Raw genomic sequence first — 27591 nt, 5'->3', positions numbered from 1 at the left:
TAGAGACTGTGGTAAAGATAGGTAAACTGACTTTTCAATGCATTGTACACCAATGAAACCCATTCTTTTTTTTTGAGAAGGAGTCTCACTATTGTCACCTGGGTTGGAGTACAATGGGGCCATCTTGGCTCACTGCAACCTCCGCCTCCTGGGTTCCAGCAATTCTCCTGCTTCAGCCTCCCAAGTAGCTGAGGTTACAGGTTACAACTGCTACTATGCCTGGCTAACTTTTGTATTTTTAGTAGAGACGGGGTTTCATCATGTTGGCCAGGTTGGTCTTGAACTCCCGATCTCAGGTGATCCACCAGCCTCGGCCTCCCAAAATGCTGGGTTTACAGGAGTGAGCCACTGCACTAGGCCGAAACCCATTCTTAATTTATGTTCCAAAAGAAGAGGCTTATGTGGGCACATTTTACAATTTCCTCGTGGATTATTTTTTTCACGTGGGTAGCACTTTATACTCGGTGTGAAGAGAGAAGATGTACGTGTAGAAAGAAGGAGGGTATCCTTGTGTAAGTAGGGGTTTGGATGAGTGGAGATCTCAGTATAGAATTAAGCTGGGAGTGGACACACACACTCTTGAATGATGAGACATCAGAGTGGTAGGTTCTTTCTTTATCAACTGACTAGCCTTAGTTCATGCTTTAGCTCCTGGGTTGTAACCCCAGGACTGTGTGACTGATCAGACACACCAGGATAATTCAGTGATGACTTCCTGGCCCCTTCCTCAGGTAAGGGGTCAGGATTACTGTCACCCTCAGGTCTCATGTTTTATCCAATTCTCAGTCCAACACTTGCTTTCTTGGGCAGGAAACACATGCTGAAAGGTTCATTGGCTGCCTCCGGTTTGTAGAGGTCTTGTTTTTTTTTATGAAAGTTGATGTTTATTTTACATTCATTTTATTTATTAAACACGTCTTGAGGCCCAAGCATTGGACACTCTTTAAATAAATTTAAACAGTAAACAAATTTGCAGAGTGAGTCAGCTGCCAGGATTATGGCTCGGAATTTCCCACCCCAAAATCTCATGGCACTAATAATTGGAGACTCCTTTATTGAATCAAATAACATGTTTGAAACATGTCAGAAAATTATTATTTTTTAATCACAAATGTATCTTTTCATCATCTGGTTGATCCAAATCTGAAGATGGTATGTTACTAGATTAGCTCAAGATGAAATCTGACATATTCCTTGTTATATAATTTTTTTGTTCTCATGATGGTGGTATTCAGTTATCTAGATCATATATAAGCAATCTTAGTAGAGTTTTTTTATCAATAAAATATGTCTTTCCAATAAAGACATATTGGATTGAGTTAATGTTCAGAGTTTTGTGTGCCACATAATTTCAAAATATCCATGATGCCCTTTAGTTTTAAGGCATCTTTTTTCCCTACTGGGTTTATAGTTTTAAATTTTAATTAATCTTACATATCCTCCTATTAATTGTTCAAAAGATCAGGACTTCTATAAGGTATATAAATTGGCTGTGAATCAATATATGCAAAATAAGCTTTTGGGTGAAAAAGACATTAAAAGCACACAATATAAAAAATATGTTACTTTTCCCTGCAAATAAAAAATGTAGACAAGGCTAGAGGAAAAACTCAGCTATTACTCTAAATCAAAGAGAGATATTTGGATATAAGTAAAGCATGTATAATGATAAAATAAAATTATGTTTTGAAAACAAAATCTCTTTGAATACCGTGTTCCTAAGTAACATTTTAAATTCATGTTCAATGTTTTTGATTCCTTTCAGCAATTTTACCCGAAATAAACTGACGAGTTTGTCTAGGAAACACTTCCGTCACCTTGACTTGTCTGAACTGTAAGTAATGATTTTCTGTGGCATTTGGGGAAAAGTTTTCAAAGGAAGGGGTAATTAAGTATTTTTCTTTTAATGAGTGATGCTGCAGATCTATTTTTATATCAAATTCTCAAAAAATGATTTTTTTGAGAATCAAAAAATCTTTTGAGTTTCAGTCTCTGTCATTTATTCCCTTGTGGTTTATTATTTTTCATTTAAAAAGTTCAGTAATTAAAAAAATAGAAATCTCAGTAGTAACATACCATTTCTGGTTTGTTTAAATGTTGTTTTTACATAAATAATTTCTAGTAGAGGCAAAAAAAGAGAAAAAAAAAGGGGGGCTTTGTGTGAAAACGGCTATATATTTTGTATCTCACAGCATCGGTTTGGTTCCTGTTGTATCTAGACCCTAAAGTCAAGCAAACCCATTCAAGGAGGAAATAAAAATGGACAAAACCCCCCTTAACATTTGTCCATCTTAATGATAGGGAACGTTGTGGGAGACGTTATTCTTCTTTCTCCCCACCCGTCTTTGTGAGATTTTCTTCCAGGTCTGTTATTGCATTCAGTATTTATTTTTAAGTCCCATTTTCTTCTGTTGTGAAATGATAGAAAACGTATTGAAAGGTGTTGATGACTAACAGCCAGCATTTCCAAGTAAGCTCAATTTCTTGAATTGTTCTCATGAAACAAATATGAGCTGTTGCCATCCTTGTGGCAAGGCACCTCAGAGCATCCTAATGCAGAGGCTTTGTGGGGCAGATGTGGGCCCAGGACAAGGCTGTTGAAGATTAGACAATGGCATCTGCTTAAATTCAATGTTACCTGAATTGTGGAGAATTTTTTCTTCTTTTAAATGAAGATCCATCCCTATTCACAAGGAAATTGTGCAGATTGGAATATGTCACTGCTGGAGAGACAACAAGTTAATAGGTGCAACGGGTGTTATTTGTGAAAATCTTGGCAATTGGCAATTATTTGGAATAAAGTGAATTCAGGACATTGAAGCACTAATGCTTCAACACAGGAATAGGCATGATAAACTAAAGGAATATAAATGAGATAGGGTAAAGTACTTGGGGTAAAAATTTTGAGCAAAATTGCATAACATTTTCTTGCTGGATTAAAAATTAGAGTTTTAATTTCAAATTTATGTCTCAATGTTCTTGAAGCATAATCAGTTCATTCCACAAATGTTAATTGTGTACCTATTACAAATCAAAATGATGTGGCACAAGGCCATGGGATAAAGGGAGAAAAGTTTCTATGTTCCTGGATTCTGTTATCCAGTGGAAGAGGTAGAAACCTAAAGATATAAGTGTAATGTGCTGTCATAATCATCGAGCTTGTACAGTAAGCTGGAGAAAGAAGCCAGCTGTGCACCAGTGTTGTCTTGTCATATGAACATTGCTGTATTCATAATTGAAACATTCCTTTGCTTCTTTATCCCTTCTGCTGAGTTAATTATATCCTCTTTTAGAAAGATTCTTTAGTTTTGCATGTACTCAGAGCTCCAGGAAGCATTTTGGATTCATGGGGTTTAAACTGGTGGTGGGTCTTTTCTGCATTCTATTCCATATCTTATAACATCAACTCCCATGTTGGTGTTGGAGAGATATTTGGAGGTGATGAAGCAGACACAAATTAAATGAGTGTACTATGACCACATTTTCCCCTAAGAAACTCCTGGAAAAGACTCCAGGGATCCCTGAGATTCTTAGAACCCAAACAGAAAACCACAGGAGTAAATGATGTTGCAAAGCCCAGGTCCTGTCCTCACAGCAATCTTAAGTATTGTGGTTAATGCCAGGCAGAGTCTATGTAACAATTTTAAATGGCCTCATTTAAAGCCTCATTACCATAAATGGAATTCATCTTAAATAGGCCACTGAGTATTATAAATAAGCATTTAAAGATTTTTTTTTTCTTGTGGTTTTTATTTTCCTCTTGACTACTTCCTCTTTTAGCCATTGCAGGCCACAGGAGTCCAGGCAGCATGGCTGAGGTCTGAATGGTGGTGGCTTTCCTCCCACCGTGGTCTAACACAGCTCAGTCTGCAGTTCAGTTGCCTTGCCCTCAGAATAGCTTGCTCTGTGTGTGTGTGTGTGTGTCTGTGTATGTGTGTGTGTGTGTGTCTGTGTGTGTCTGTGTGTGAAGAAGGTCTACAGCTCCTTTCCAGGTTCTCTCTCTCACCTTCACTCCCACTATCTTGAATCAATGAAACTGACTGTGATTGCATAATGCAGAAAGCTAGGGGTGTCAGCCTTCTGACATTCACACTTTAGTCTTAGCTTTGTATTTACAGTCTCATTTTAAATTGAGATGAAATTGTTCTGCCCCCTGCTGAAGTTTCAGCTTAGAAAGTGATAACACTTGCACCTTTAGCCTGGTCAGAAATAAGTATGTTAGCATTCCTGAAAACGTATTGTTGGCATCTTGTTAGTAACTCTATAATAATCACGATAAATTTGTCATGGCACCTTATTTTCCCCATGTGATAAGACATTCTTTTCTGTCCTATATTTTGGCTATTTCTGTCCCTATCTTGTTTCCCTTGTTATTCCATAAGGTCTTGTATCATTCTCCAGTGCTGTCTGCCCATAGCAGAAGCTCAGTAAGTGCATCAGACAAATGAAGGAATAATAAGTGCTGTCATGCTATGAAAGTGGTTTGACTTCCAAAGGTTACTGGCTAGAGAGAATTCATAATGTTATAGTATTTTACAAGCACTATTGTAGCTAAAATGGAAAAAGGAGCTTGATCTGTTGTCATTTTTGTTCCCTGTAGGATCCTGGTGGGCAATCCATTTACATGCTCCTGTGATGTTATGTGGATCAAGACTCTCCAAGAGGCCAAATCCAGTCCAGACACTGAGGATTTGTACTGCCTGAATGAAAGCAGCAAGAATATTCCCTTGGCAAACCTGCAGATACCCAATTGTGGTAATTTATTTTTAAATCAATGTGTTCTAGTTGCTATTAATTATTCTCATTGCCTTGGTGTGGTAGTCTGGGAAAATTACCATTACCTGGATTTTATATAGTATTCTGTTGATGTCTCTAGTGAATCAGACAACCTTTATGTGCAGGGTGGTGAAATCAGCTGGGAGCAACTTGCTGAATATTCTTTGCTAGTAGAACATTAATTCAGAGTGGATGGCTATAAAGTACATAGGGAAAAAGTACACTACTCATGGGGGAGTAACATGCGTGTGTGGGTATTATTGTGGTACATCACTGAAGACTCATTCTTTCCATTCGTTTGTTCATTTGCTTATTTGTTCATGTCTGTTCATCTGTCCACTCATCCACCTATCTGTCCGTGCGAAAACTATCTGCTGAAAGTGTGGCACTTCTCTGGCCACAAATACCCTTGGTTGGCACCCAGGCCAAGGGTCTCAGGATGATGAAAGTGTCCTTGCAGCACAAGCAAATGCAATTCAATCCAGCACATACCCTTAAACTTGTCTTACTGCCAGGTGTCTGTGTCTCTTGATGGGGTGCCCCAAGTCTGCCGTGCCATGTGCTTTTCTCCATGTCTGGATTTAAGGTCTCCTACTTTGCCATCATCCCCTACTCCTCTCCCCAGTGTTTTCATCTCCAACATTTAAAAGGGCACCGAATGGCAAAATCAGAGCTCCTGTGAGTTATGGTGAGTTATAAGGAAGGAATACCAAAGTGTTCGGCTTAGGATTTTACTAGTCTTCAGTGATGTACCACAATAATACCCACACACGCATGTTACTCCCCCATTGACATTTGAATCTGTTAGTCAACCAGTTAACAAGTTCACAAACAATTATGTTTGATCTTCTGGCCTAGTGGCTGGTGACACAGCAGAAAGCCATGTAGCACCTGGTTCTTGTGCACAAGGAATCTGTGTATTAACTATAAACAGCGGATTATTTTCGGAAGACCCTATTATTTGAGGTCTATTTGTTATTTAAGAAAAATGGAGCGGCTGCACGTGCTTTGTAGGAATGTGATAAAAATAAAGATATGGCCGGGCGCGGTGGCTCAAGCCTGTAATCCCAGCACTTTGGGAGGCCAAGATGGGTGGATCACGAGGTCAACAGATCGAGACCATCCTGGTCAACATGGTGAAACCCCGTCTCTACTAAAAATTACAAAAAATTAGCTGGGCACGGTGGCGCGTGCCTGTAATCCCAGCTACTCAGGAGGCTGAGGCAGGAGAATTGCCTGAACCCAGGGGGCGGAGGTTGCGGTGAGCCGAGATCGCGCCATTGCACTCCAGCCTGGGTAACAAGAGCGAAACTCCGTCTCAAAAAAAAAAAAAGATATGTGTCTGTTTCTTACCCTGAACAACCTTAGAAGACAGCGCTGACCCTTCCCACAGATCTTTCTGTCACAAATAGAGCCCTTTGGTTTCGTAACGGGGAAATAAGGCTTTGTTCTCTTGCCAACCTCTGTCAGTTTTCTTTGCTAGCTAACACTTAAAAAATAAAAAACTTTTTAATATGTGTCTTTTCCTGATTGATAAGAGGGTAACTGCTCTCTATTCTGGTACAAATTTGTACCGCTGAGAGAAATCGCCTAGGGGGACAAGTAATTCAATGTTGAGTCACCTGGCCTTTTGGCCAGCTCCCAAATCCCTACGGCTGTTGTGGCCACATTGGTTCAGCAGCCACTGATAGGAAAAGAGAGAAAGCATCTGACTCCTGCTCTGATTTCACAAATTGCCTCTTAACAGACGTCTGCTTTGCCCTTGCCTGAAACCAATTCCACTTTTTCCGTTTTAATTTTCGGTTGTGTTGTCTTGGCAGCATTCTGGGAATGCACCCTGCCTTACGTGTTATTGCTCAGCTATTGTGATTGGGATGGAGGACACATAAGGAGTGAACTGGTCCTCATTTTTCCTAATCCATTTGTCAGTTTTCAACCATTTTTTCTTTCTATTTTCTACAAATTAGTGAATTGTGTGTCTAAGAGTGAGTTTTTGAAACTACTGTGACGAGGACATGGACTCAATTGATCGATTAGGATTGAATGGTTATATTTTTGGTAACATTCACAATTCATTTCAAAGTCAAGGATGCTTTTCAACAAGTAACATTATGAAAGAGTGTGACAGGTGAATTGACAGACTTATTTTTCCTATCATTTTTGTGTTCTTAACTGTTTTGTTCTTTCCCTTTTAATTTTTATTCTCTTTCAAGTGTTTTACTTTTATTGATATGTTTTCTTGCAAAAGTAGTTCCCTACATTACACATATAAAATTAGTCTTTTTCTTGCTCCTAACCATTTCAGGTCAGTAGTCATAGATTTATCATGTTCTTTTTAACCATTGCATGGTATTCATGGTACAACGTGTCTTAATTAGTTAAATGTTCCATATTGATGGGCATTTTGCTTATTTTCAATTTTTTATTACTACACAAATATTTCAGCAAGCATCCGTATTCATGCGTTTTAAACACATGTACAAGTGCAAAGGTGTCTCTAGAATACATAGAAGGAAGCAGAATTTTTGGTTTATATGGTTTGCACATTAAAAAATGGCTGTTAACTGTTTATACCCACTCTAACAAGGTATACCTTGAAATTAGCAAACTTTTTAATGTTTATCTTTCTAAAAAATGCTATGTCATGGCTTTTGAGTTTGCATTTTCCTGATTACTACTGAGTATCTCATGTGTTTATTGGACTGTGTTTATGTTTCAGTGAATTACTTGTTTATATCCTTTGTCTATTTTTCTGTAGGGCTTTTCCTTGTCTTTACTTTCATTGCTCTTTGTTTTTTCTTAATTGTTTGAAAGTGATATATATTCCCTTTTTTAAAAAAATGTATAAAGCCGAAATATTTTCTGCAGAGATTTAAATATATATTTTCTGCATAGAGATATAACCACCAATAAGGCAGAAATATATTTTTTCTTCCCTTTACTTCTCCACCCAGCTCTCAGTTTGTTGTCATCTGGAATTTTATTTTTATATGGTTACCTGGCTTTTTTGAAGATGCCCTATTTCTTTGCATATTATACACTTTTGTCTCCTACTATATTCTCATGGTGTGATTTTTCTTCTTCCTGGAGTATATCTTCAAATACTTCTTTCATATAAATTAAAAAAATTAAATCAAGTTCTTGAGTGGTGAGAAATTGGCCTGTATTTTTTATTCTCGGTGGAATTTGCTGGGTAAAACATTATAGGCTCAAAAACTCAGAAATTTGCAGATATTGCACTGTATTCTATTTGTATTCAGTGTTACTGATGAGAAGACTGAGGCTAGTCTGATGCTTGCTATTGCTAGATAACCCGTGCTTTTTTTTTCCTCTTTAGAAGTTTTTAGGATTTACTCCTTATCCATGTTATTCTTAAATTTCACCACAATGTAACTAGATGCAGGGTTAAATTTTTTTGTTGTCATTTAATTCTGCTTGGTGTGTGGGATACCCTTTCAATGTGAGGGTTCACGTCTTCAGTTCTGGAAAAATTTTCTTATTGATTTGCTCTACGTATTCTTTCATTCAGGAATAGACATTGGATAGATATTTACACTTTTGGCTCCGCCCACACCAGTCACCCTTTCCTTAGTCATTTCCATCTGTTCGTCCTTGTGTGCTGCATTATGGGAGAATTGGTTTACTCACTACTTAGCTCTTCAGCTATTTCTCCAGCTGCTGATTTTTTGTTTTCTTTCAATCACTGATTATCAATTTCCATAATCTCTTGTGAGTCATTTTTTGTGACCGAAATGCCCTTTTCCATACTAGGATTTGCCATATCTCCATGGAGTCCTGCAATCCTGCCTCTACTTTTGGGTCCTTTGAGAGCCTTGCTGTTTTGTGAAGCATGTGGTTATGTGTCCATGTGGGACTGTGCTGCTCTTCATTAATCCTCTTCTGCTTTCTCTCATTCAGGTGTTTTTTATAGTTTCTTGTCCATCAATGTCGTGCCTTTTCATTTTCTAACATGGTTCTGGATTTTAAGAAAAATATTGAGCATCAGTTCTAGATATCTGGGCTGAGAAGGGGAGCTTTGACTTTGGGGCTTAGTCATGTATTAATTTTCTTTTGATGATTTCCCAATTTCAGTTCTTTTAGGAGAAGTTAGATAATCTAAACAGAAAATGACACTAGAATGTTAGATTTAAAATCTTTTTTGAAATTCTGTGTTGAAGAAACCAGATGATAACATGCCAATATCTTCAAGGTAGATGTCTTGTTTGAAAAAAAAAAGAATTTATGGTCAGCTGGCTTTTTCTTTTACATATACTTTTGAAACACATCTGTTGTGTTTAAGTTACAGATTTGAAGTTCATCTTATTTCCACACTTTCTAGGGGGTAGGGGGTGAAACGTTTTAGCTAGCTGAATCAGTAGAGACCATGGTCTTGTGTGTGTCATCATCATAACCCAACAATTTGCCGCAACTACCGTGGTCATTGTATTTAGTTTGCAATTGGCACTATTTTTATTTCAATAAAAAAGAAGAGCTATTGAGCTTTTACTTGTTTATAAGATGGGTTTTCTTTAAAAGCTTCCCTTGTTAGTATTTAATCATGAAGATATTGTATGGAGAACAAGTTCTCTACATTTTATATGCAAATATGCATATTCCATGGTGCCTTCTGTACCCTTTGAACATAACAGACGTTTGATGAAGGTTTGCTGAATTATCAAATGCATGAACCATATCATATTAATGGTCACGTTGGACCAGGTTTTTAATATAATGGTGTGAATATTTCAGTTAATTAAAAATAACTTAAACACATTATTTTAGCCAAATTATTCCATAGTTTAGTTTTTTTAGTTCTTTTTGAAATTTTTTTCCTCATTGCATTTTTGAGAGTATCTCATTTCTTCTTTTTTCTTTATATCCTTAGAGATTAATCGAGCATGATAGATGGGACTGGGAAGTTTAACTGCATCATTCTCATTAATAGTGCAGTCAAAATGCCTCACAATATTTTTCTAACAGTCTCCTCCTGCTGTGAATTACTGTAAATTTATTCATGCTGTAAAACAAGTGGTGGTTTGTTTCTTCACAAGGCCCTTCTAAACCTTAGAAAAACTTTATTAATTGCAAGGCAACAAAACACTTTCATATTACATTTCCACATTAATTGGAATAAAGAGATGCTACGAGCAATGGTTCTGAAGACTGAAACAGAATCATGTAAGTGTTGGGAAAGAAAGCTGATTTTGCCAGGCTGTGCCGATTATCATCTGACATAAAAAATCTCCCTGCTACTTCTTATAGCATTTTTAATGAATTTATTTATCATTTAGTATTTAAAAAACATTTCTTCTCAATTCCTGGACACTTAGATGATCGTCAGCAGTTAGTCTTGCAGTATAAAACTTTCAGTCACTTCCCCTGGCAGAATGGGATTATTAAGGAGCAGTGGATATAATATGTTAATTTTTAAAAATACTATCATTATTATTTAAATCTTACTCGAGAGCTTCTTCAGCAAATGTTAATAGCACATGAAATGCTCTATCTTAAGTAGATGGCAAATACATTTAAGAAAGGCAATACTCCTCAGGGTCATATCAAAACAATTCCTGCACCTATTTTACTAGTAAGTAGTTACCACACAGAATGATAGTCCCACAGTGAATATAAGGTAGCAATTCACTTGTTGGTTGAACTGTGCCATTACTATGTAAACCATCTTTAATGATCCCATGGATTGAAATCAGACTTGCCTTTGGTTTCCTTGCTATTTATGATGATAATTTCCATTTTCTACTTTCTAAACTTCAAACTTTTAATGTAAATAAAAAGTGATCTGATAGTGAAGATCAGATCACAGGTGCCCAGGAGGAGAGGCCGGGTTCCTTGAGATAAATTGAATTTAATGATTTATTTTTAAGATTTACTTTTGGTTTCAACCACAATTTGTAGCACATATGCCTGTGTAGCATATTTCTACATACTCCTTCTTTTGTTTGTGTTGAACCAGGAAAATAGACTGGTAATAATTCCACTTTGTTAACATTCCCAGATTAAAAGGATATGCTATATTAATGCTCTATGTGGAAGTTAGAGTGATATGAAACATTATGTTCTTAGCAACTTAGTTGGATTACTTTCTTTCCTGAAAACTGTATACAAAGACTACTTTAGTGTACTGCTTTGCTTTAATTTTCTTAGAGATCAGGTTTTACCTTCTAAATAAAGCAAACCACACAGTGGATCATTGTTTTTCTTTATCTTCTTAGAATGTCAAATGATGTTGTTTTTTTTCTCATCTGTCAACTGCTGTTTAAGTTTTTGTGTTTAGAAGTTATGTAGTAGCTGTCACTATTGTGACATGGCTCACATGTGCTTAGAAGCACAGTTTCAAATTTGAGCTTGCAAAGTCCTTTTGCTAATTTTCTGCAGTTTTTGCTACCAGTTACAAAGCAGTCACTTCTAAATAGGTCAGGCTCATTTTAGCTTCATTCTTGGTTGTGGAATATATCTGTTTAGGAGGCAAAGAACTTGGAAGATATGGCAAGGAGATTAGAAGGGTAGAGGGGAAGATTATAGAAATTTAGTATTCTGCTGAGAGAGAATTAAGAGATAGGTAAAGTACTTATTTGTTTTAAGTTATTTGTGTGCACACAAATAGAAGTGAGAAGAGAGAAGGCAGAGAACAGACAAAATTATAATTTACTTGAATACTTTTACACATGTAGAATATTGACCCAACATCAAATGAACAGAGCTCAGGACCACGGAAGCAATCTGAAAATGAGCACAAGCCAGACCTGATGGTGGTTACTGAAAAATATTAGTAAAACCCAACATTGGCCCATCTTACTTGTTGCCAAGCTGAGTTAATCCCAAATGACCAGAGATTTATTTTTCCTTAATAGAAAGTGAGGGCCCACACACTTTGAATGAGTGTTTGAAGGACCTAGTCAATTTGGTCAACTCTTCGCAAGTATGCACTAATGGGTGGAAGCAAAGACATGGCAGATCCCAGCAAAGGAGGCAGACAGACAGACATGGGCCAGGGCCAACCCCCCTCACTAGCTATTTAGTAATGATACTTGATAGTCTTAACTTCTTCATCTGGAAATAGAAATATTAATGGCACCTACTTTCTAGGATTTTTAGGATGACCGATAAGGTAAGAAATGGAAAATATTTAAAATAGAGTCTAGCACATACTAAATACCCAATATATATTAGCTATTGCTACCATCAATAAAAACAGTTAGATTTAAATGTATTTTACATATGAATTTAAATATATTTATATCTTATATTTTGTCAAATTGCTTGAAATGAAAATAAAGCCACAGCAGACATCACAATCAAAGAAAATGTTATGTATTCAAATCTGCTTGGGGAATGTACGATCAATGGAATTAAAATGGGTTTTTTTTTTATAGTAGGAGTTCTCAGAGCTTTTAATTTGCTAATGTGTGTTGTGAACATCCAGAGTTTTTTTACAGGGCTTTCTTCTTCTTCGTTTTTTTTTTATCTTGGATTTTTTTTTAATTTTTTTCTCTAGAACATCTCAAGAAATTAGCGTTCCATAAGACACACTTTGGGGAAAATTTGATAGACAACTCAGGCCATGTCAGATTTAAGAATAATGGTTGTAAGAACAAAAGCCCATTGAACAATTGCCCAAGACTTATAGTCTAAACCCTTGTCGTTTCAAGTGCGTTCTGTGGAAGGGAGAGTTTATTAGAACTGCAAATTATTAGGCCCCAACCCAGACCTATTGCAAAAGAAGCTACATCTTTAACAAGATACCCTGGTGATCCATATGCACAATAGAGTGTGGGAAGCTTTGATGTAAAGAAAGTCAACATTTTCACTGCCTGGTTGAGGATTTTCTGCTGAGGTCTACAGGCCAGGCCATCCTTCCTGAAGGAATCCAGATCAAGAGACATTTACACGGAGGTATCTGTCTGCCTGGGAAGCTGGTCCTCTCTGATTTCCGGAGAGATTCCCCAGAGTGCAAAGGAAGACAGCTGTAAGGCTTAGAGTCAGGATCCCTTTAAAGTAGAGTTAGCAGCTCTTGGAAGCATTGCTGGGCTTTGCTGTGTACTTGTGCCGATTTCAAATCTTATTAAGCCAGGAAGTAGTGCCTGGCAACTGGTTTATCCCGCCTTGGCTATTCATGCTTCCCAATTCATTTTTATTGTGCTAATTAAACCTCAAGTGATATTTCAAGTACAGATTGTTTTTTCCATTATTGAATCTTCGGCCAGCATATTAACGCTGTAGAATTAAACGTGAGTCAGATGCTTACTCATTTGTGGAAGACTACGTATAAAAGATCTAGACTTGGCCAATTTTGCTCAGATTCCTTTGGAAACTGCGATGAAAGGCTGATACAATTTCTCTATAAATAAAGGAGACTCATGCTTCTACAGAATAGACATGTAATTATTTTTTAAATGAAATAATTTCTTTATCAAGGATACTCAGTGGTATTTATGGTCTATGATGAAATGGATATGTATATCTTGGGAGGTAGTGGTGAAGACCCTGAGCTTTGCGTTCAAATTCTAGGTCTGCATGTACTTGGATAGTGTTAGATAATGTATTTGACTTTTCCAAAACTCATATACTTCATCAACTAAATGGGCAAAATACTTATCTTCAAGATTGGTTCTAATGAGATAAAACAAGGTACCATGCACGAATATTTGGTTCAGTGAATGCCCAATAAATGCTAATATTAGTGTTACTGTAATTAAATGCTCTTAGAGCTGTTGATTATATAAGCTTGAGTTTAACAAAAAACCTACATTAGATTTTATAGGAAAAATTAACATTATAACATAGCATTTCCTACTGAGAATCTGTTTATTTTAACCTTTCTCTGTGGAGAATTTCCAAACTATTAGATACATTTATAAAAAGTAGGAAATTCATCCCATAGGTTTGTACTTGAAATGTCCAGGTGGGTGTGTCTTTAAACTCCAATGTGGGCATCTGGCTATGGAGGGGATCATATCTTGAGAACAAGCACCATGACAGGCCTTGACTCTGATGGTCACCCTGGAGTCAGCAGATAAATCTATAAATAACGAAAGTGGGAGAGACAGCCCGGCACGGTGGCTCATGCCTATAATCCTAGCACTTTGGGAGGCCGAGGCGGGTGGAGTGTCTGAGCTCAGGAGTTGGAGAACAGTCTGGGCAACATGGCAAAACCCTGTTTCTACTAAAGATATAAAAAATTAGCCAGGTGTGGTAGTGTGTGCCTGTAATCCCAGCTACTCAAGAGGCTGAGGCGCAAAAATTGATTGAACCCAGGAGGTAAAGGTTGCAGTGAGCTGAGATCATGCCACTGCACTCCAGCTTGGGAAATAGAGCAAGATTCTGCCTCAAAAAAAAAAAAAAAAAAAGAAAGAAAGAAAAGAAAAGTGGGAGGGAGAGTCACAAAGCACAAACACTTGTAAGCTAAAAAAGCAGATGGATGAATAGTAACTTACTTAAAGGCTGAGAATACTGGTTGCCAAGTTGACAATGGAGAAAGCCAAGGGAAAACTGGTTTATAGGGCAGAACTACTACAATGCTTAGGGCATGAGAGTACAAGTAATGTCAAATAGTCTACTGGTTGCAAGTCTGCTAAGCCCAGGTGACTGAACCTCTCCCACCTCAGCAGAAGATTGGAGGCTTAATTCTCTAAAGTGGATAAAACACAGGTTCTGAGAAATTCCGTGGGAACCATAGAGAATATGATGGATTTACATATGGAATATTAGTATTTCCAGACCTCTTTCTCCTCCAAGCAGGAAGTTGGAAGAGCATTATTTGAATAATTTGACTACTCCTTTCTTCAAAATGATTTCATGATCCTGACATTAGATGGTACCTAGTATATAGGCCAGTAATATTATCCTACAATGAAGCTGACAATTCACAAATATGTGCAATGCTTCTAGAACCCCATTCTTAAAGATGTCTGAACAACCAGACATGACTGAGGAAAGCTTATAATTGAAACACAAACACAAAAGCACCATAGAGAGAAAGAGGAAAAAATTGCAAGAAACAAAGTTGATACAGAGAAAAGAGAAACTCAAGAAATGATTATAAATATCTCAGAGAAATTGTAAGAGATATTGCATCTATGGAACAAGAAGAGGGTGCTATTTAAAAAAAACATTCAGGAACAAAAGAAGAGCTTTGGGAATAAAATACATGACAGAGGAATGAACAACCTTAAAAGGGGGTTTTAAAGGTTAATCTAAAAAAATCCCTTCGAATAGAGCAAATAAATGAAAAGATGGAAAATAGGAAAGGATTAGAGAATTAAGTGGGCTACGGAGAAGGCCCAACCTCCAACCAATGGGAGTTCTAAGTGATAAGAAAGCACGCTCATAGTTATATTGGCAACATTCCCGTAATTAACACTATCTTAAATTTGATGAAATATAGTAAGTATTGAATATTAGATGGTTCTGCTGTTAAGGCTTGCATACTCATGATAATCTTTATGTCTCCATCGAGAAAATGTAACTTTACAGCATATGTAGAGTATGTTGAATGTGGTGGGGGCCATGGGGGGGCTGGAATTCTGTGTGAAAGTGAGCCCATGTCTGTCTCATCTTCCACTGTGGGAGGTCAGTAGATACTGCTGAAACAGGAAAACCAAGAAGTAGCAATAAAGAATAATACTTAAAGATGAGCAGATCAATACCAAAAGAAGAAATTAAAAGTGATGAAATGGGTGCCTCCAGGAACAGGAAATAGTACCACATGGGTAAGGTGGGACTACTGTTTTTCACACACAGTAGCTTTAATCTTTTTCATAAGTTTTATAGAATTATCAACTCTTCAAACCACGTGACTAAATAAAATAAAGTATATATATATTTTTAAAAGTCACCCAGATTATGCAATTGACTTCAAGGAGATTTTTCACTAAGTAAGCCCATTTCTTCTGTCTTGTCTTGACATGCTTCATAATAAATTGAACAGCTTAATTGTCATAGAAGTTGTGAAGAAAACACATTGAGAAAAACAAAACTCATCCAAGATAACAAAGTTAGTATGTGCTGGATTTAGGGTGTTCTGCACTCTCTGTTAATCATTGTTATATATTTCATTGCCCTGTATAACTGGCTAGTAGGGACTTTTTTTTTTAACCCCATGAAAGATGTAACATTGCTCTCTATTGGATGCTTACAGGAAGGAAGAGTTTAGCAGCAGGTCTCACTAGCCCCTGAAAGCCAGATCTTATTGGGGAGTCTTCTCCTAGTGGTGGAAAAACCATGAGACATAGATTGTACAAATCTTATTCCAGCCTGATTTCACTAATAAAGAAAGATGGCTTTGCCAGTAAGAATACATCAGAAGAGAAGGGTTTATGCATAGTAATGTGAAGATGACAGATCAGATATTGCCAGATGGGTGGGTTAATTGCAATTTAACGGCTGTTGAAAATGAATTGCCTTCTTTGACCTCCAGGTTCTGATCTGAGTTAATGATGTATCATAGTCCTGCAGGACATAGCTATGGGTGACTATAGTCCCAAGCAGATTTTCTGACACCAAGAGAGGGATAGGCTCCACTAGCAGGTCCTGACATAATGTTATATCCTTTAGGACATGTCTATATATAAAAAATACTATGATCCTTATGCAGTTTAAAGCAGTGTCAACACTCACTTGGTATGATACTTTCATGAAGTGATAGCAACATCCCTAAAATTACACATAGCTTTTGAAATATAAAAGGATAAAAATGATGCTTTGCTAGACTATTAAAAAATGTTTATAAGGTTCAAAGGTTTATCTAATAAATACATTCTCACAATTTTTCCAATAAAAAGAACTTTTCACTGGAATGCATCTATATACCCACTTTCATTATATTCTAAATAAGATGAACAATTTTACCTAACTTTGAAACATTCTAACACTGCAATAGTTTAAGCTTCCTGTCTGAAAAATGCTTTGAAACTATATTTTCTTCAACAGAATGACTCTTTCAAAATCTGTGTCTGGTCGTAGGGTAGATTTGTGAGAGTTACTTAATGCAAAAAAACAGATTTTTGCAAAAGCAAAATAGATGCATCTCACCCTTTTGTGTTCTTGAGCAATAAAAAACAATGAAGGGTAGGAGGCAGAGGGAAATAAAAGACATAATGTTAGTCTACAGGTACTATAGACTAACGTTTATGTGCAGAAACTGGATTAGTAACTGTAGAACAGAAAAAAGGTGGAAGACAGTTCTATATGCTAGTGTTCTTGAAAGTAAAAGGTCATTCTGCAATAGTACTTTAAGAAATGTGCATAATTTATTTTGAAATCTAATTATGGCTTTTTTGGTTTACGTGAAATCTATGAAGCTGATCAACGTGGCACTTTTTCAGATCAACATAAATCAGTCTCAAAAGCAATTAAAGATTGATTTTTTAAAGCACAAACAGTTTTCAATTTATTGCTATTATTTCGATACTGCATTTAACTATTTGCATACACCTCTGCTTACTTTTCTTGTTCCATAGGTTTGCCATCTGCAAATTTGGCTGCACCTAACCTCACTGTGGAGGAAGGAAAGTCTATCACGTTATCCTGTAGTGTGGCAGGCGATCCGGTTCCTAATATGTACTGGGATGTTGGTAATCTGGTTTCCAAACATATGGTAAGGCTTGTGTTTGGCTGTGTCTTAATAAAGAGACAAGAGTGTTTCAGAATGTGAGAATGTATTAAACCTAGCGATGATTATTTGATATTTTATAGGGCTACATAGAGAAATTTACAAAGAGTTTTTGATGTACATTTACTTTCTACTTATTCTTAATTAACAAAGACTAATGCAGGCTTGCATTTTAGTTATGCATACCTGATAGAGCGAGGAGTCTTCATATTCCTAGTGAGCTCTTTGTATTATCCTGAGAAAAGCGAGTGACTTTCCCTATGGTCTTCTCCCTTAGGGGGAATTCAGGGATCAAGTCAACCTCATACACTTAGCAAGTGAAACCTAGAGAAATAGAATAACTTCTGATTTACTTGTTTGCCTGAGCCCAGCTCAGGCAGAGAAGCTTTTCTTTTCTAATATTATATATATATATTTCTCTAGTTAGGGAAAGAAACCCCAAATCCTGTCACTTGGGATCAATTCTAATCAAGGTTATTTTGTTTTTTTTTTTCTGTTAATTTATTTGTAGAATGAAACAAGCCACACACAGGGCTCCTTAAGGATAACTAACATTTCATCCGATGACAGTGGGAAGCAAATCTCTTGTGTGGCAGAAAATCTTGTAGGAGAAGATCAAGATTCTGTCAACCTCACTGTGCATTGTACGTAATCAGACTGGCATGTATTTTTAATAGCAAATGATCATGGACACATCTACGTTTGTTGCTGGAGCACTCTGGGTGCTGCTTAAGTTTGTTAAAAAAGTATATGCAGTGTTTTGTGCATACTTAATTAAGAAACATTATCAGCCTCTTACTTGTTCAATTTCTGCTTGACAACTCTTGCTCATCCATTATCTTTCTTTTAAGCTTCTTTCTTGATTTTGAGCTTGTCGTTTTGTGCCTTCCTCTGTCTTTTTTTCTAATAGAATATTTTTTCGGGCTGGTTGCTCCCTTTTGTTAATGTTTTAGCTTAAATTTTCATAAACCAGTTTCTAAAACTTTCTTCCTCTATAAAAGCAACATGATGCTTTAAAATTATGATTCCTAAAGTATTTGCTGCCTGTTCACAAATGCCTAATTGTACTGTTGATAAAATAAAACCTCATTCATTTGACATCAAGTTTCTGTGAGAAGGTAGAATTAGTCCTACTTAAATTATTGAAATTATCACCTGTAGAAAACTTTTATTATTATTGTTTTAAATTTCTGTATACATTGAATCCAAGTTAAAAATATCCATCTTCTTAAACATAAGTGCACTGTTCTTAAGTATTATAACTAATACAATATACATTTTGAAATTCCAAATTGTGGCTTTTAGCATGATGATGTATATTCAGTAAAAACTATATAGACACTTCATGTCATTGTAAATTCTGACCTGGCATAGTATAAATTAATGAGGTTTTACTCCATTTGGATTGGAACTCAGATGAGAAAAACATGAGTGTGCATGTGTGTAAGTGTGTGGATGAGTTACACATGTGTAGACCCCTGGCCATAGCTGGTGCCAATATGCTGGTTAACACTCACTCATAGCACACATTCAGTGTGTGATTGCTGGAGTGAACAATTGAAATCATCAGCTATAATCCTTTATCACTGTTAGTACCACCACTATGCCCAGTGGGGACTAAACTCATAATTTCTCATCATTTTGACCCACTCAGAAGCCTGAAGTCAATGTTATCTCCAAACGTTTGCAACCATTTCCAACTATATGTCCTTAAATCAGCACCTAACCCAAAATTCATTTGAGCATGGTGGAAGGAATGAGTGGGCCCTGGGTGTGGGGACCTGGGCTGGTGGGAGGAAGGTAAGTGTGGCCTCTGCCCCACTGTGGTCTTTGTGGTGATTGGTTTATAACACAGGTCTATGAGTGTGTGTATCTACACATGTATGGACCTTATTTTGTGTTTTATATATATATATGTATATATAGGGTTCCCCCAAATTATATTTAAATTGAATTTTTATAGATGAAATCACATATTAAAAACTTTTGTTTTCTGAAGACCATTTTAAGGAGGCCTGTGAGAGATATTTGGTAAAGCAAACAATTAAACTTTGCCAATTTAAGTTTAGTAAAGTCGAATTTCTTACAGTGAAGGACACTGTCACAACATACATATGCAGAGTTCAGCTGCACACTTGCTCAATTGAGAGGAATGTCACTGGTAACTGGAAATCTTTCTGTAAATTTATGAAAGTGAATTGGGCTCTTTTATCAGCTTTTCTTCTTTCTAGGTAGTATTGTGGGAGGATTTACCTGAATACAAGTAAGAGGGTAATATCAGATTACCTGTTTTCTATTAAAAATATCCAAACTTGAGTTTTTTCCTCAGTTTCAGGTTAATATCTATATGGTCACTAGGCTCTGAAAAATTGACTTTATCTGTCAAAGTTTAGACAAACAGCAGAAGCAATACATGTTAAAGAATATTAACATCTGACTGGGTGCAGGGGCTCATGCCTGTAATCCCAACACTTTGGGAGGCTGAGGTGGGTGGATTGACTTGAGATCAGGAGTTCAAGACCAGCCTAGGAAACATGGTGCAACCCCATCTCTACTAAAAATACTAAAATTGGTCAGGCATGATGGCAGGCGCCTATAATCCCAGCTACTCAGAAGGCTGAGGCACGAGAATCACTTGAACCTGGGAGGCGGAGGTTGCAGTGAGCCGAGATTGTGCCACTGCACTTCAGCCTGGGTGACAGAGCGAGTCTAAAGAAACGAAAACAGACAAACAGAAAACAGTAGCAACCAAGATAACCATTGCAGAGACCCCACTCAGAGTGCTTGTCTGTTCCCTGGCTACGATGTCTCAGATTTTTTCTCCTCTTGTTTGATGAACACATGCAGTCAGGAAGGAGTGCATGAGAGGGAAGGGCCATTGGATTAAACATTAGGAGACAAGATTCTTGTTCCAGATCTGCCTTGCTCAGTAACCTTGATGAGGTCACTTAACCTCATTGCACTTTGGTTTCTTCATCTGAAAAAATGATGCTGTTAGATCTCAAAGGTCTTTTCTAGTCCTTGATTTTGTAATTACCAAAGTCAGACTACATTAAAATAAACAGATGAAGGATTTTAAATATCTTCACCCAGGATAAGTACTCTGTTTAAAGAGTGTACTTGATTATGTTTGTTTCCCCAAAGGATAAAGTGCTTTATATTTAAAGTTGAAATAATATCTAATCTGTCCAGGTTTAGATTGGACCCCAAACATTTAAAGGATCAAAACACTGGCATGTGGGATCTTAGCAAAAATGGACAACACTCTGATGAAATGTGATACTTTCAAAGGGTATTTACTATTGACAAGCAGTAAAAAATAATGATTTATTATACTTACAATAATTAATCAGTAGCAGCACATATATTACATTGATCAGTTTGATCTGTTTTTGAAGTTTGTGAGATCAGGGCTTCAGGTAAAATTTTAAGAGTCATTTTTGTTATTTGTTTTATTTAGGAAAGAAGTACTATCAAAAAGTATCCATTATTTTATGATTTTTGGTATTTTTGGTGATGAATCTATGTAATATCAAGATACAGATACTATTAGCCAAAGTCAACTTCAAATGGATTCTTTCCACTCTCAGAAATCTCTTGGATCTGTTTGGAGCTGGTTTTCAATTATACTGAATAGATTTGAGAAATGACTGTAATGCATGGGTCTTAAGTAGAACAGTAGAAGGAGTTGCTCTGAAGCTCTCTGCAGGGAGTTACATCCACCCTGATGATGATACAAAATACTGATGGATTCCAGAGTTTCTGGTCATGTGTTTTTCTAAGCCAAATAACAGTTGAGTAAAATTCCCTATCAATGAAGACATCTCGATGGGGAGAATTCTGAGCTTTCTGATGCTATTAACTCTCTCTTTTTCAATTTAGTTGCACCAACTATCACATTTCTCGAATCTCCAACCTCAGACCACCACTGGTGCATTCCATTCACTGTGAAAGGCAACCCCAAACCAGCGCTTCAGTGGTTCTATAACGGGGCAATATTGAATGAGTCCAAATACATCTGTACTAAAATACACGTTACCAATCACACGGAGTACCACGGCTGCCTCCAGTTGGATAATCCCACTCACATGAACAATGGGGACTACACTCTCATAGCCAAGAATGAGTATGGGAAGGATGAGAAACAGATTTCTGCTCACTTCATGGGTTGGCCTGGAATTGATGACGGTGAGTAACTGACGCTTTTGCATGTGGGGAGAAGATACAGTCTATCATTTACCTGTTGACAAAGTCATGTATACAATAAACCATCTCCAAACCCAGTGGCTTAAAACTCCATTGTTTAGTCATGGATCCATAAGTCAGTGGAGTAGTTTTATTTTGCATGTACCTATTGTGGGATGCAGGGTGATGAAGCCGCAGCTACACAGGAGATGTGCTTGTTATGACAAGTGCAGAGTGAAAGAGGACAATAGGAAATATGAGAGTCTTCTTAAGGCCTAGCTTCAGAGCTGGTGCACTGGACTGTCTCTTCAGTGTATCTGCCATTGGCCAAAGCAAGTCACAGGGCCAAAGCCAAGTTAAGGGGCAAGGACAATTTTGAACAGTTATGTGATATACACTGTATTAATAACTACTCTAGGGTGCTTGGGCATTTTATGATAAAAGGGCTATTATTATTATTACCATAATTGTTGCAAGTGTTTAATGAGTTTTTGTACCCACAATGGCAAAACCCATGCAAAACCACAAGCAGAGGAACTGTGTTTGGTTGGGTCGTGATGTATTTAAGATTTATTTTCTAGCCCCTTATCTAATTCAAAAGGGAGAATTCTGGTTTCTCATCCATGGGTGAGAAATTAGTGTCTTGGACTGTTTTGCTTACCTGGGCTGACTGAGCTGAGTGATTCTTTCATTGGCTCGTGAGCTGTTTTCCTAGGAGTGATAATAGCACCTCTCTGACCAAAGGCTTGGATGGGGGAAAGGATGGCTAGCTTCAGGGTTTTACTCTGGGTGCAGCAGGAGCATGTTAGTGTGAGCTTCAGGAACAGCAGAACTAGTGTCTTGCATTTACCTGCTTCAAATGCTGCCATTCAGTGGCGTGTTCTTACCTGCTCAGTCTCATTGCTCAAATGCTTGCTACCAGTGTGGCGGCCAAGGCCTGTGTTTGGTTTTTGGGAGCTGTACATGAATAGAGTTTCTCACCAGTGTAGCTCTGAGTTAGTCAAAGTCATGCAAAGATGACTTGGGAGAGGGAAGGGAAAATAAAACCTTGGAGACTGTGAGGCAGGGGCTGCTTGAGCCGCATGTACCTGTATGCCTCCCAGGGCCCCACCACTGGCACAGGTGATTTGTGCAAAGCCATTTCTGCAAAACAGTAAACAAGAATGCATTCCTTCTCATTACATGACAAGTTCCTATTATTTTGCTCTTCACTAGACATCTTTTTAAATGCACAAGCTTCCTTAGCATGTTCAAAATGTGATTTGGATTGTATGTTTGATTTATAAACAGCAGCCCTTCAGGAGCACATAAAACAAGCAATGTTTGGAAGCAATACCAAGATACCCCTGGCTGTTGTTGTCTTTCCCATTAAATCTTCCTCTCAATTGAGAGTTTAGCTGCTTGGCTACGGTTGCTGTAGTAAATCTCTAGCTTGCAGTGTGCAGGAAGTCTCATTTGAGGGAATAACAGCTTCATAGTTAAATCCAGAAACACTGATTTAGGACAGTAGCTTTTTGCTTGTTTTTACATAAACTTTTTGCTTCTGAATAAGTTTAGATCTGTAGAAAAGTTGCAAAGATAGAGTTCACAGACTTATCACCTCCCCCATCATTGTTTTTTTAGTTTGTTTGTTTTGTTTTGTTTTGCTTTTTGAGACAGAGTCTTGCTCTTGTTGCCCAGGCTAGGGTGCAATGGCACAATCTTGGCTCACCCAAACCTCTGCCTCCTGGGTTCAAGTGATTCTCCTGCCTCAGACCCCCATATAGCTGAGATTACAGGCATGCGCCACCATGCCTAGCTAATTTTGTATTTTTAGTAGAGATGGGGTTTTCCAGGTTGGTCAAGCTGGTCTCAAACTCCCGACCTCAGGTTATCCACCTGCCTTGGCCTCCCCAAGTACTGGGAATAATTGTTTTCTGGTATTGAATAATTTGATGTTTCTCAAACATTTCCTTTAATAGAAATAATTACTTAATTTAAAAATGCAGCTTAAGCTAAATTATAAAGATATTTCTTCCCCTCCTTTCTATCTTCTTGTTCATGAATTTGTTAGGTCTTTAAAATATTAATATCTGCTTTTAGATAAGCTCATTTTTTTTCCTTTTAAGTATTTACTCAAGTGTCAGCTATCAAGGAGTAATAAATGAAAGTGGAAATGAAGGAGACTTGGCCTAGGGTGATAGCGTATATAAAGGACCCTAGTGGGCTATAAACCAGTGTGACCGATTAAAGATTGACCCCACTTGGCTTGGGGATAGAATTGTTGTGGGTATTTATGAGACTTACAGCCATAGCACACAGATAATGACCTTTCTTGGAATTGCTTCCAATTCCAGGGTGCAGCAGGAGCATGTTAGTGTGAGCTTCTTAACCTCTTTTAAAACTAGAGAAAAATAAACAAATAGAAAAAAAAATTCCCCTGCTAGTCTAAAATGTATTCCAAGCTAAGGATAGCAGGTCAAGTTTGGCTTTATATTCCATCAGCATTTCTACTGTTATTATATGGTAATTGATGAAGAAGTTTAGCTCTCACAAATATTTTTGATAAGAAATTTCAGCTACTTTCTCCCAGCTGTTTTAGTAAGATCCCCTCTTCCCTTTTTGATTTGTTGTATTAGAAGTTTCCTGGCTTACAAGGAAGCAGGCAGCTTGGCTCACTGTGAAGCTAGTTGCATTTTCCATACAGAGCCAGAATTAACGTGACAGCTCTTGTGTCTCTTAGAGTATGTGCACCTCATTCAGCTTAGAATAGATCTCTGCCTGGTTGCAGTGGCTCTTGACTGTAATCCCAGAATTTTGGGAAGCTGAGGCAGGCAGATAGCTTGAGCTCAGGAGTTCGAGACCAGCCTGGGAAATATGACAAAATCTTTTTTCTACAAAAAATATAAGAATTAGCTGAGTGTGGTGGTGTGTGCCTGTAGTCCCAGCTAGTTGGGAAGCTGAGGTGAGAGGATTGCTTGAGTCTGGGAAGCAGAGGTTGCAGTGAGCCATGATCACGCCACTGCACTCCAGCCTGGATGAAAGAGCCAGATCCTGTCTCAAAAATACAACATAAAAAATAATTTTCAAAAAAAGAACTGAGATTTCCATGGGATGATCATTTTGCTTAGGAACTCATTTTCAAAAACAGAGAATAAAGATTGTTGAAAGAAACTGAATTATAAATAAACCAAAAGTCTCTGAAACAAAAATTAGTGAGCATGGAAGAGGATGGACCAATTGGATGTAATGAGAGTCCTCATAACCCTTACTCCCACATGGGATGCAGACACTAGATGAGGTGGCAAACACTCTGCCACCCTGCTCTCCACTTGGAGGAAGGATGGGGCAGTTCGACCCCAAGTCAGTGGCAGCCTAGTCCAAGCGGGTGCCAGTCACAACGTGTGACGATGTGAGGCAGGCATTAAAAGAGAGCGGCCCAGCAAACCGAGATCCCCATGTAATGTCTCTTGAGATTGTGGGACCTTGCAGACTTTGCCAATTCCCCCCATAGCAAGCTAATGTGGAAGGACAGGTGCTATCAGATCTTCAGATGTCAGCCCGACCCCAGACACCAAGCCAGTGCCCTTCCCCATCTGTTAATCCCTGGAAGCCTGGCTAGTAACTGAGAAAGAGAAAAGACCTTCCCAGACTCCAGACACTAAATTGATCATTTTGGGTCCCACATTTAGAAACTAAACTTAGCTCCTGTTAGTTTGGGATTGTGTTTAAAGCATAAACTGCAAACTTTGAGCTTCAAAACGAAATCTAGAAAACCATAATGTTTCTCTTTCTAGCTCACTGAAGAGCACAACTTGTGACAATCAAATACAGGTGTTTTGTGTTACTTTTGTTTTCCATCGTATCTTTAAAATCAGTTCAGTAGGAAAGCTCTTCCCTGGCTCCCAGAACAGTAGCTTCCTGCCCCTTGTTGCACATTTGAATCAACTGGGGACTTTTTGTCACTATTTTATTTGATTCAGTTTTTAAATACACCTTCCTGGGGCCTAGCTTTAGCAACTCTGATTCAGTGGCTCTGGGATGAGAGTTGGGCTCTGGCAGTTTTTGTTTTCAAGGTCCCTGGTGATTCCAATGAGCAACGAGGAGTGAGCCTCACTGCTTGGAGTAGACTCTGAGCTGTGTAACATTTTTCTGCTTATAATTGAGTAACAGGCAATCCTTTGGTCATTTTAGGCTGCAGATAGAATATCAGTTGAGAAGTAGCATGTCCCACCTGAGCTAGAAGTGAAAACTCTGGATTTGAGCTCATGGCCAATTTCCTGTTCTCCCCAAGTTCAGGCTGTCAGCATTGGGTCAGGGATGTAGTTTGCTGAGGTTTCAGTGTCCCTGCTGTCCAGGTGAAAGGGGGTGGAGAAGGAGATGACAGGAAGTTTGCTTGCTGATGACTTTGTGCTCTTGGAACCTGGGAATGTTCAATGCTGATGCACAGGCTTTCTTTTCTGGATATCTTCGTGGGCTCTTGGAGATTTCTCTCTCTGTATTTCCTATGACATGAACAAATGTACCTCTGCTCCAGCTGGTACAAGCTACTCCTGACTCCAGGAAAGCATTTTGTGTTGTTGGGGTCCCTCAGCCCCTCCAGGTGGCCCTGTTGGTGGGACCAAAGACTCCCCACAAAGACTTTCTCCTGTGCTGCCTCTCTGCAGGGGGCACTCACGGTCTCTTGTCCTCTAGGTGTACAGGTCAAGCCAAATGCCACTTATACCTCAAGCCTGCCAGTTGCTTTCACCTTCTCTGGCAAGGATCAGGCCTTGTCCTTTGAGCCATCCATTTGCAGGGAACATTGTTCAAGCTCTCAGAGTGGTTCTGTGGAAGCCCCTCGGTGGGGTGGTGCCAGAGCAGTACTTCCACAAAGAAACTTCTTTATACATTTTTCCTTGTTCTCTCCTTCCAAGGATCTCTTACGCTCTCAAGGTGAATCAGACATTTCTAGGGACATGGATCCAGTTTTCAGCCAGCTCCTTTGTGATTTTTGCCTCTGAGTGCTTCACATCCACTTTGGTATCAGTTACTGAGGCAGGAAGAGTCTCATTTAACATCCCGTTATGCTGGAATCTAGGGATTTTGAACAATGTGCCAGTCTTTGGAGGTATGAGAAACAGAGGGTCCTGGGTTACCCCTTGCAGTGAGTTATAACACTTGAGACAACGTAGACCCTACTCTTAAGAAGGTGGCAGGGGTGAGATGCCGGACGGTGGGAATAAAACAGTCTCTTGCCCATATGTCAGAAGACACCTTACTCCCCCAGAAAATATAAAAGGTGGAGAAACACTTGGCCGCTTATCCTGCCCCTTGTTCCTCCCTGAGGTTGCTTTTATCCTGGTTGTAAGAGATCAGCTTCTCATTCCCAGGGATGGCCCTGCCTTGATATTAGGCAGGACCCAGCTGAAGGTATGCAGAAATTACAAGTGATGAAAAACAAAGACACCTCTTTGTGAACAGAGAATGTTAAGTGGAATAGGTGGAACCTCTAAGATTTTACTTCTAATGAGATAAACTGTCACTTGCTCTCAATTCAAATGACTCATTCAGATCCGATGTTTGAACTTGGAATCCTACGTGTAGCTAGCCTTCACTCTCCATGTTATTTCAAGGAAAGCTTTGGTGTAGTGGGAAGGGTTTGGGTTTCGAACCCAGATCTGATTGAGTCACAGACCGGAGTTCCATCTTCCACAATCTATGTGGCTTTGAGCAATTTTCTTAACACCTCTGAGTGCGAAGTGTGACTTTCCCTCTCTGTAAAGTGTAGGATTCTAGCCCCAAGTAGAGGACATCTCTGTGTCTACCTAAGGAGAGGCTAACATTGAGCACCTGCATGTCATGTGCCAGCCCCAGCTTAGAAGGTTTCTGTGAGGCTAAGCATATCTGAAGTGCCTGAGGCAGTACCTGACACATGATAGGCAGGTGTTCCATGTTATCCTCTTCTTAGGGAGGTACTGAGTATATGATAAAGGAGGCTAACATTCCCCACCTCCCTTCGTGTTTATGTCCTGTAGTCATTA

At 38.3% G+C, this 27591-nt stretch overlaps 1 protein-coding gene across 14 annotated transcripts in view; it reads left to right on the top strand.

The window, feature by feature from the left end:
- Window positions 1-27591, top strand: part of NTRK2 (neurotrophic receptor tyrosine kinase 2) — a 352900-nt gene that overhangs the window by 36857 nt on the left and 288452 nt on the right. For all 14 annotated transcript variants that reach the window (XM_078367487.1, XM_078367483.1, XM_035303487.3 and 11 more), the window contains 5 exons: window positions 1766-1834; window positions 4601-4755; window positions 17253-17389; window positions 17916-18048; window positions 21287-21592. In XM_078367487.1, the coding sequence (XP_078223613.1) occupies window positions 1766-1834; window positions 4601-4755; window positions 17253-17389; window positions 17916-18048; window positions 21287-21592 (800 nt within the window). The remainder of the gene's footprint in view (window positions 1-1765; window positions 1835-4600; window positions 4756-17252; window positions 17390-17915; window positions 18049-21286; window positions 21593-27591) is intronic.

Source organism: Callithrix jacchus, chromosome 1 (genome assembly GCF_049354715.1).
Source record: "Callithrix jacchus isolate 240 chromosome 1, calJac240_pri, whole genome shotgun sequence".
Taxonomy (NCBI): domain Eukaryota; kingdom Metazoa; phylum Chordata; class Mammalia; order Primates; family Cebidae; genus Callithrix; species Callithrix jacchus.
Note: the sequence above shows the minus strand (reverse complement) of the source record. Positions and strands in the feature narration are given on the sequence as shown.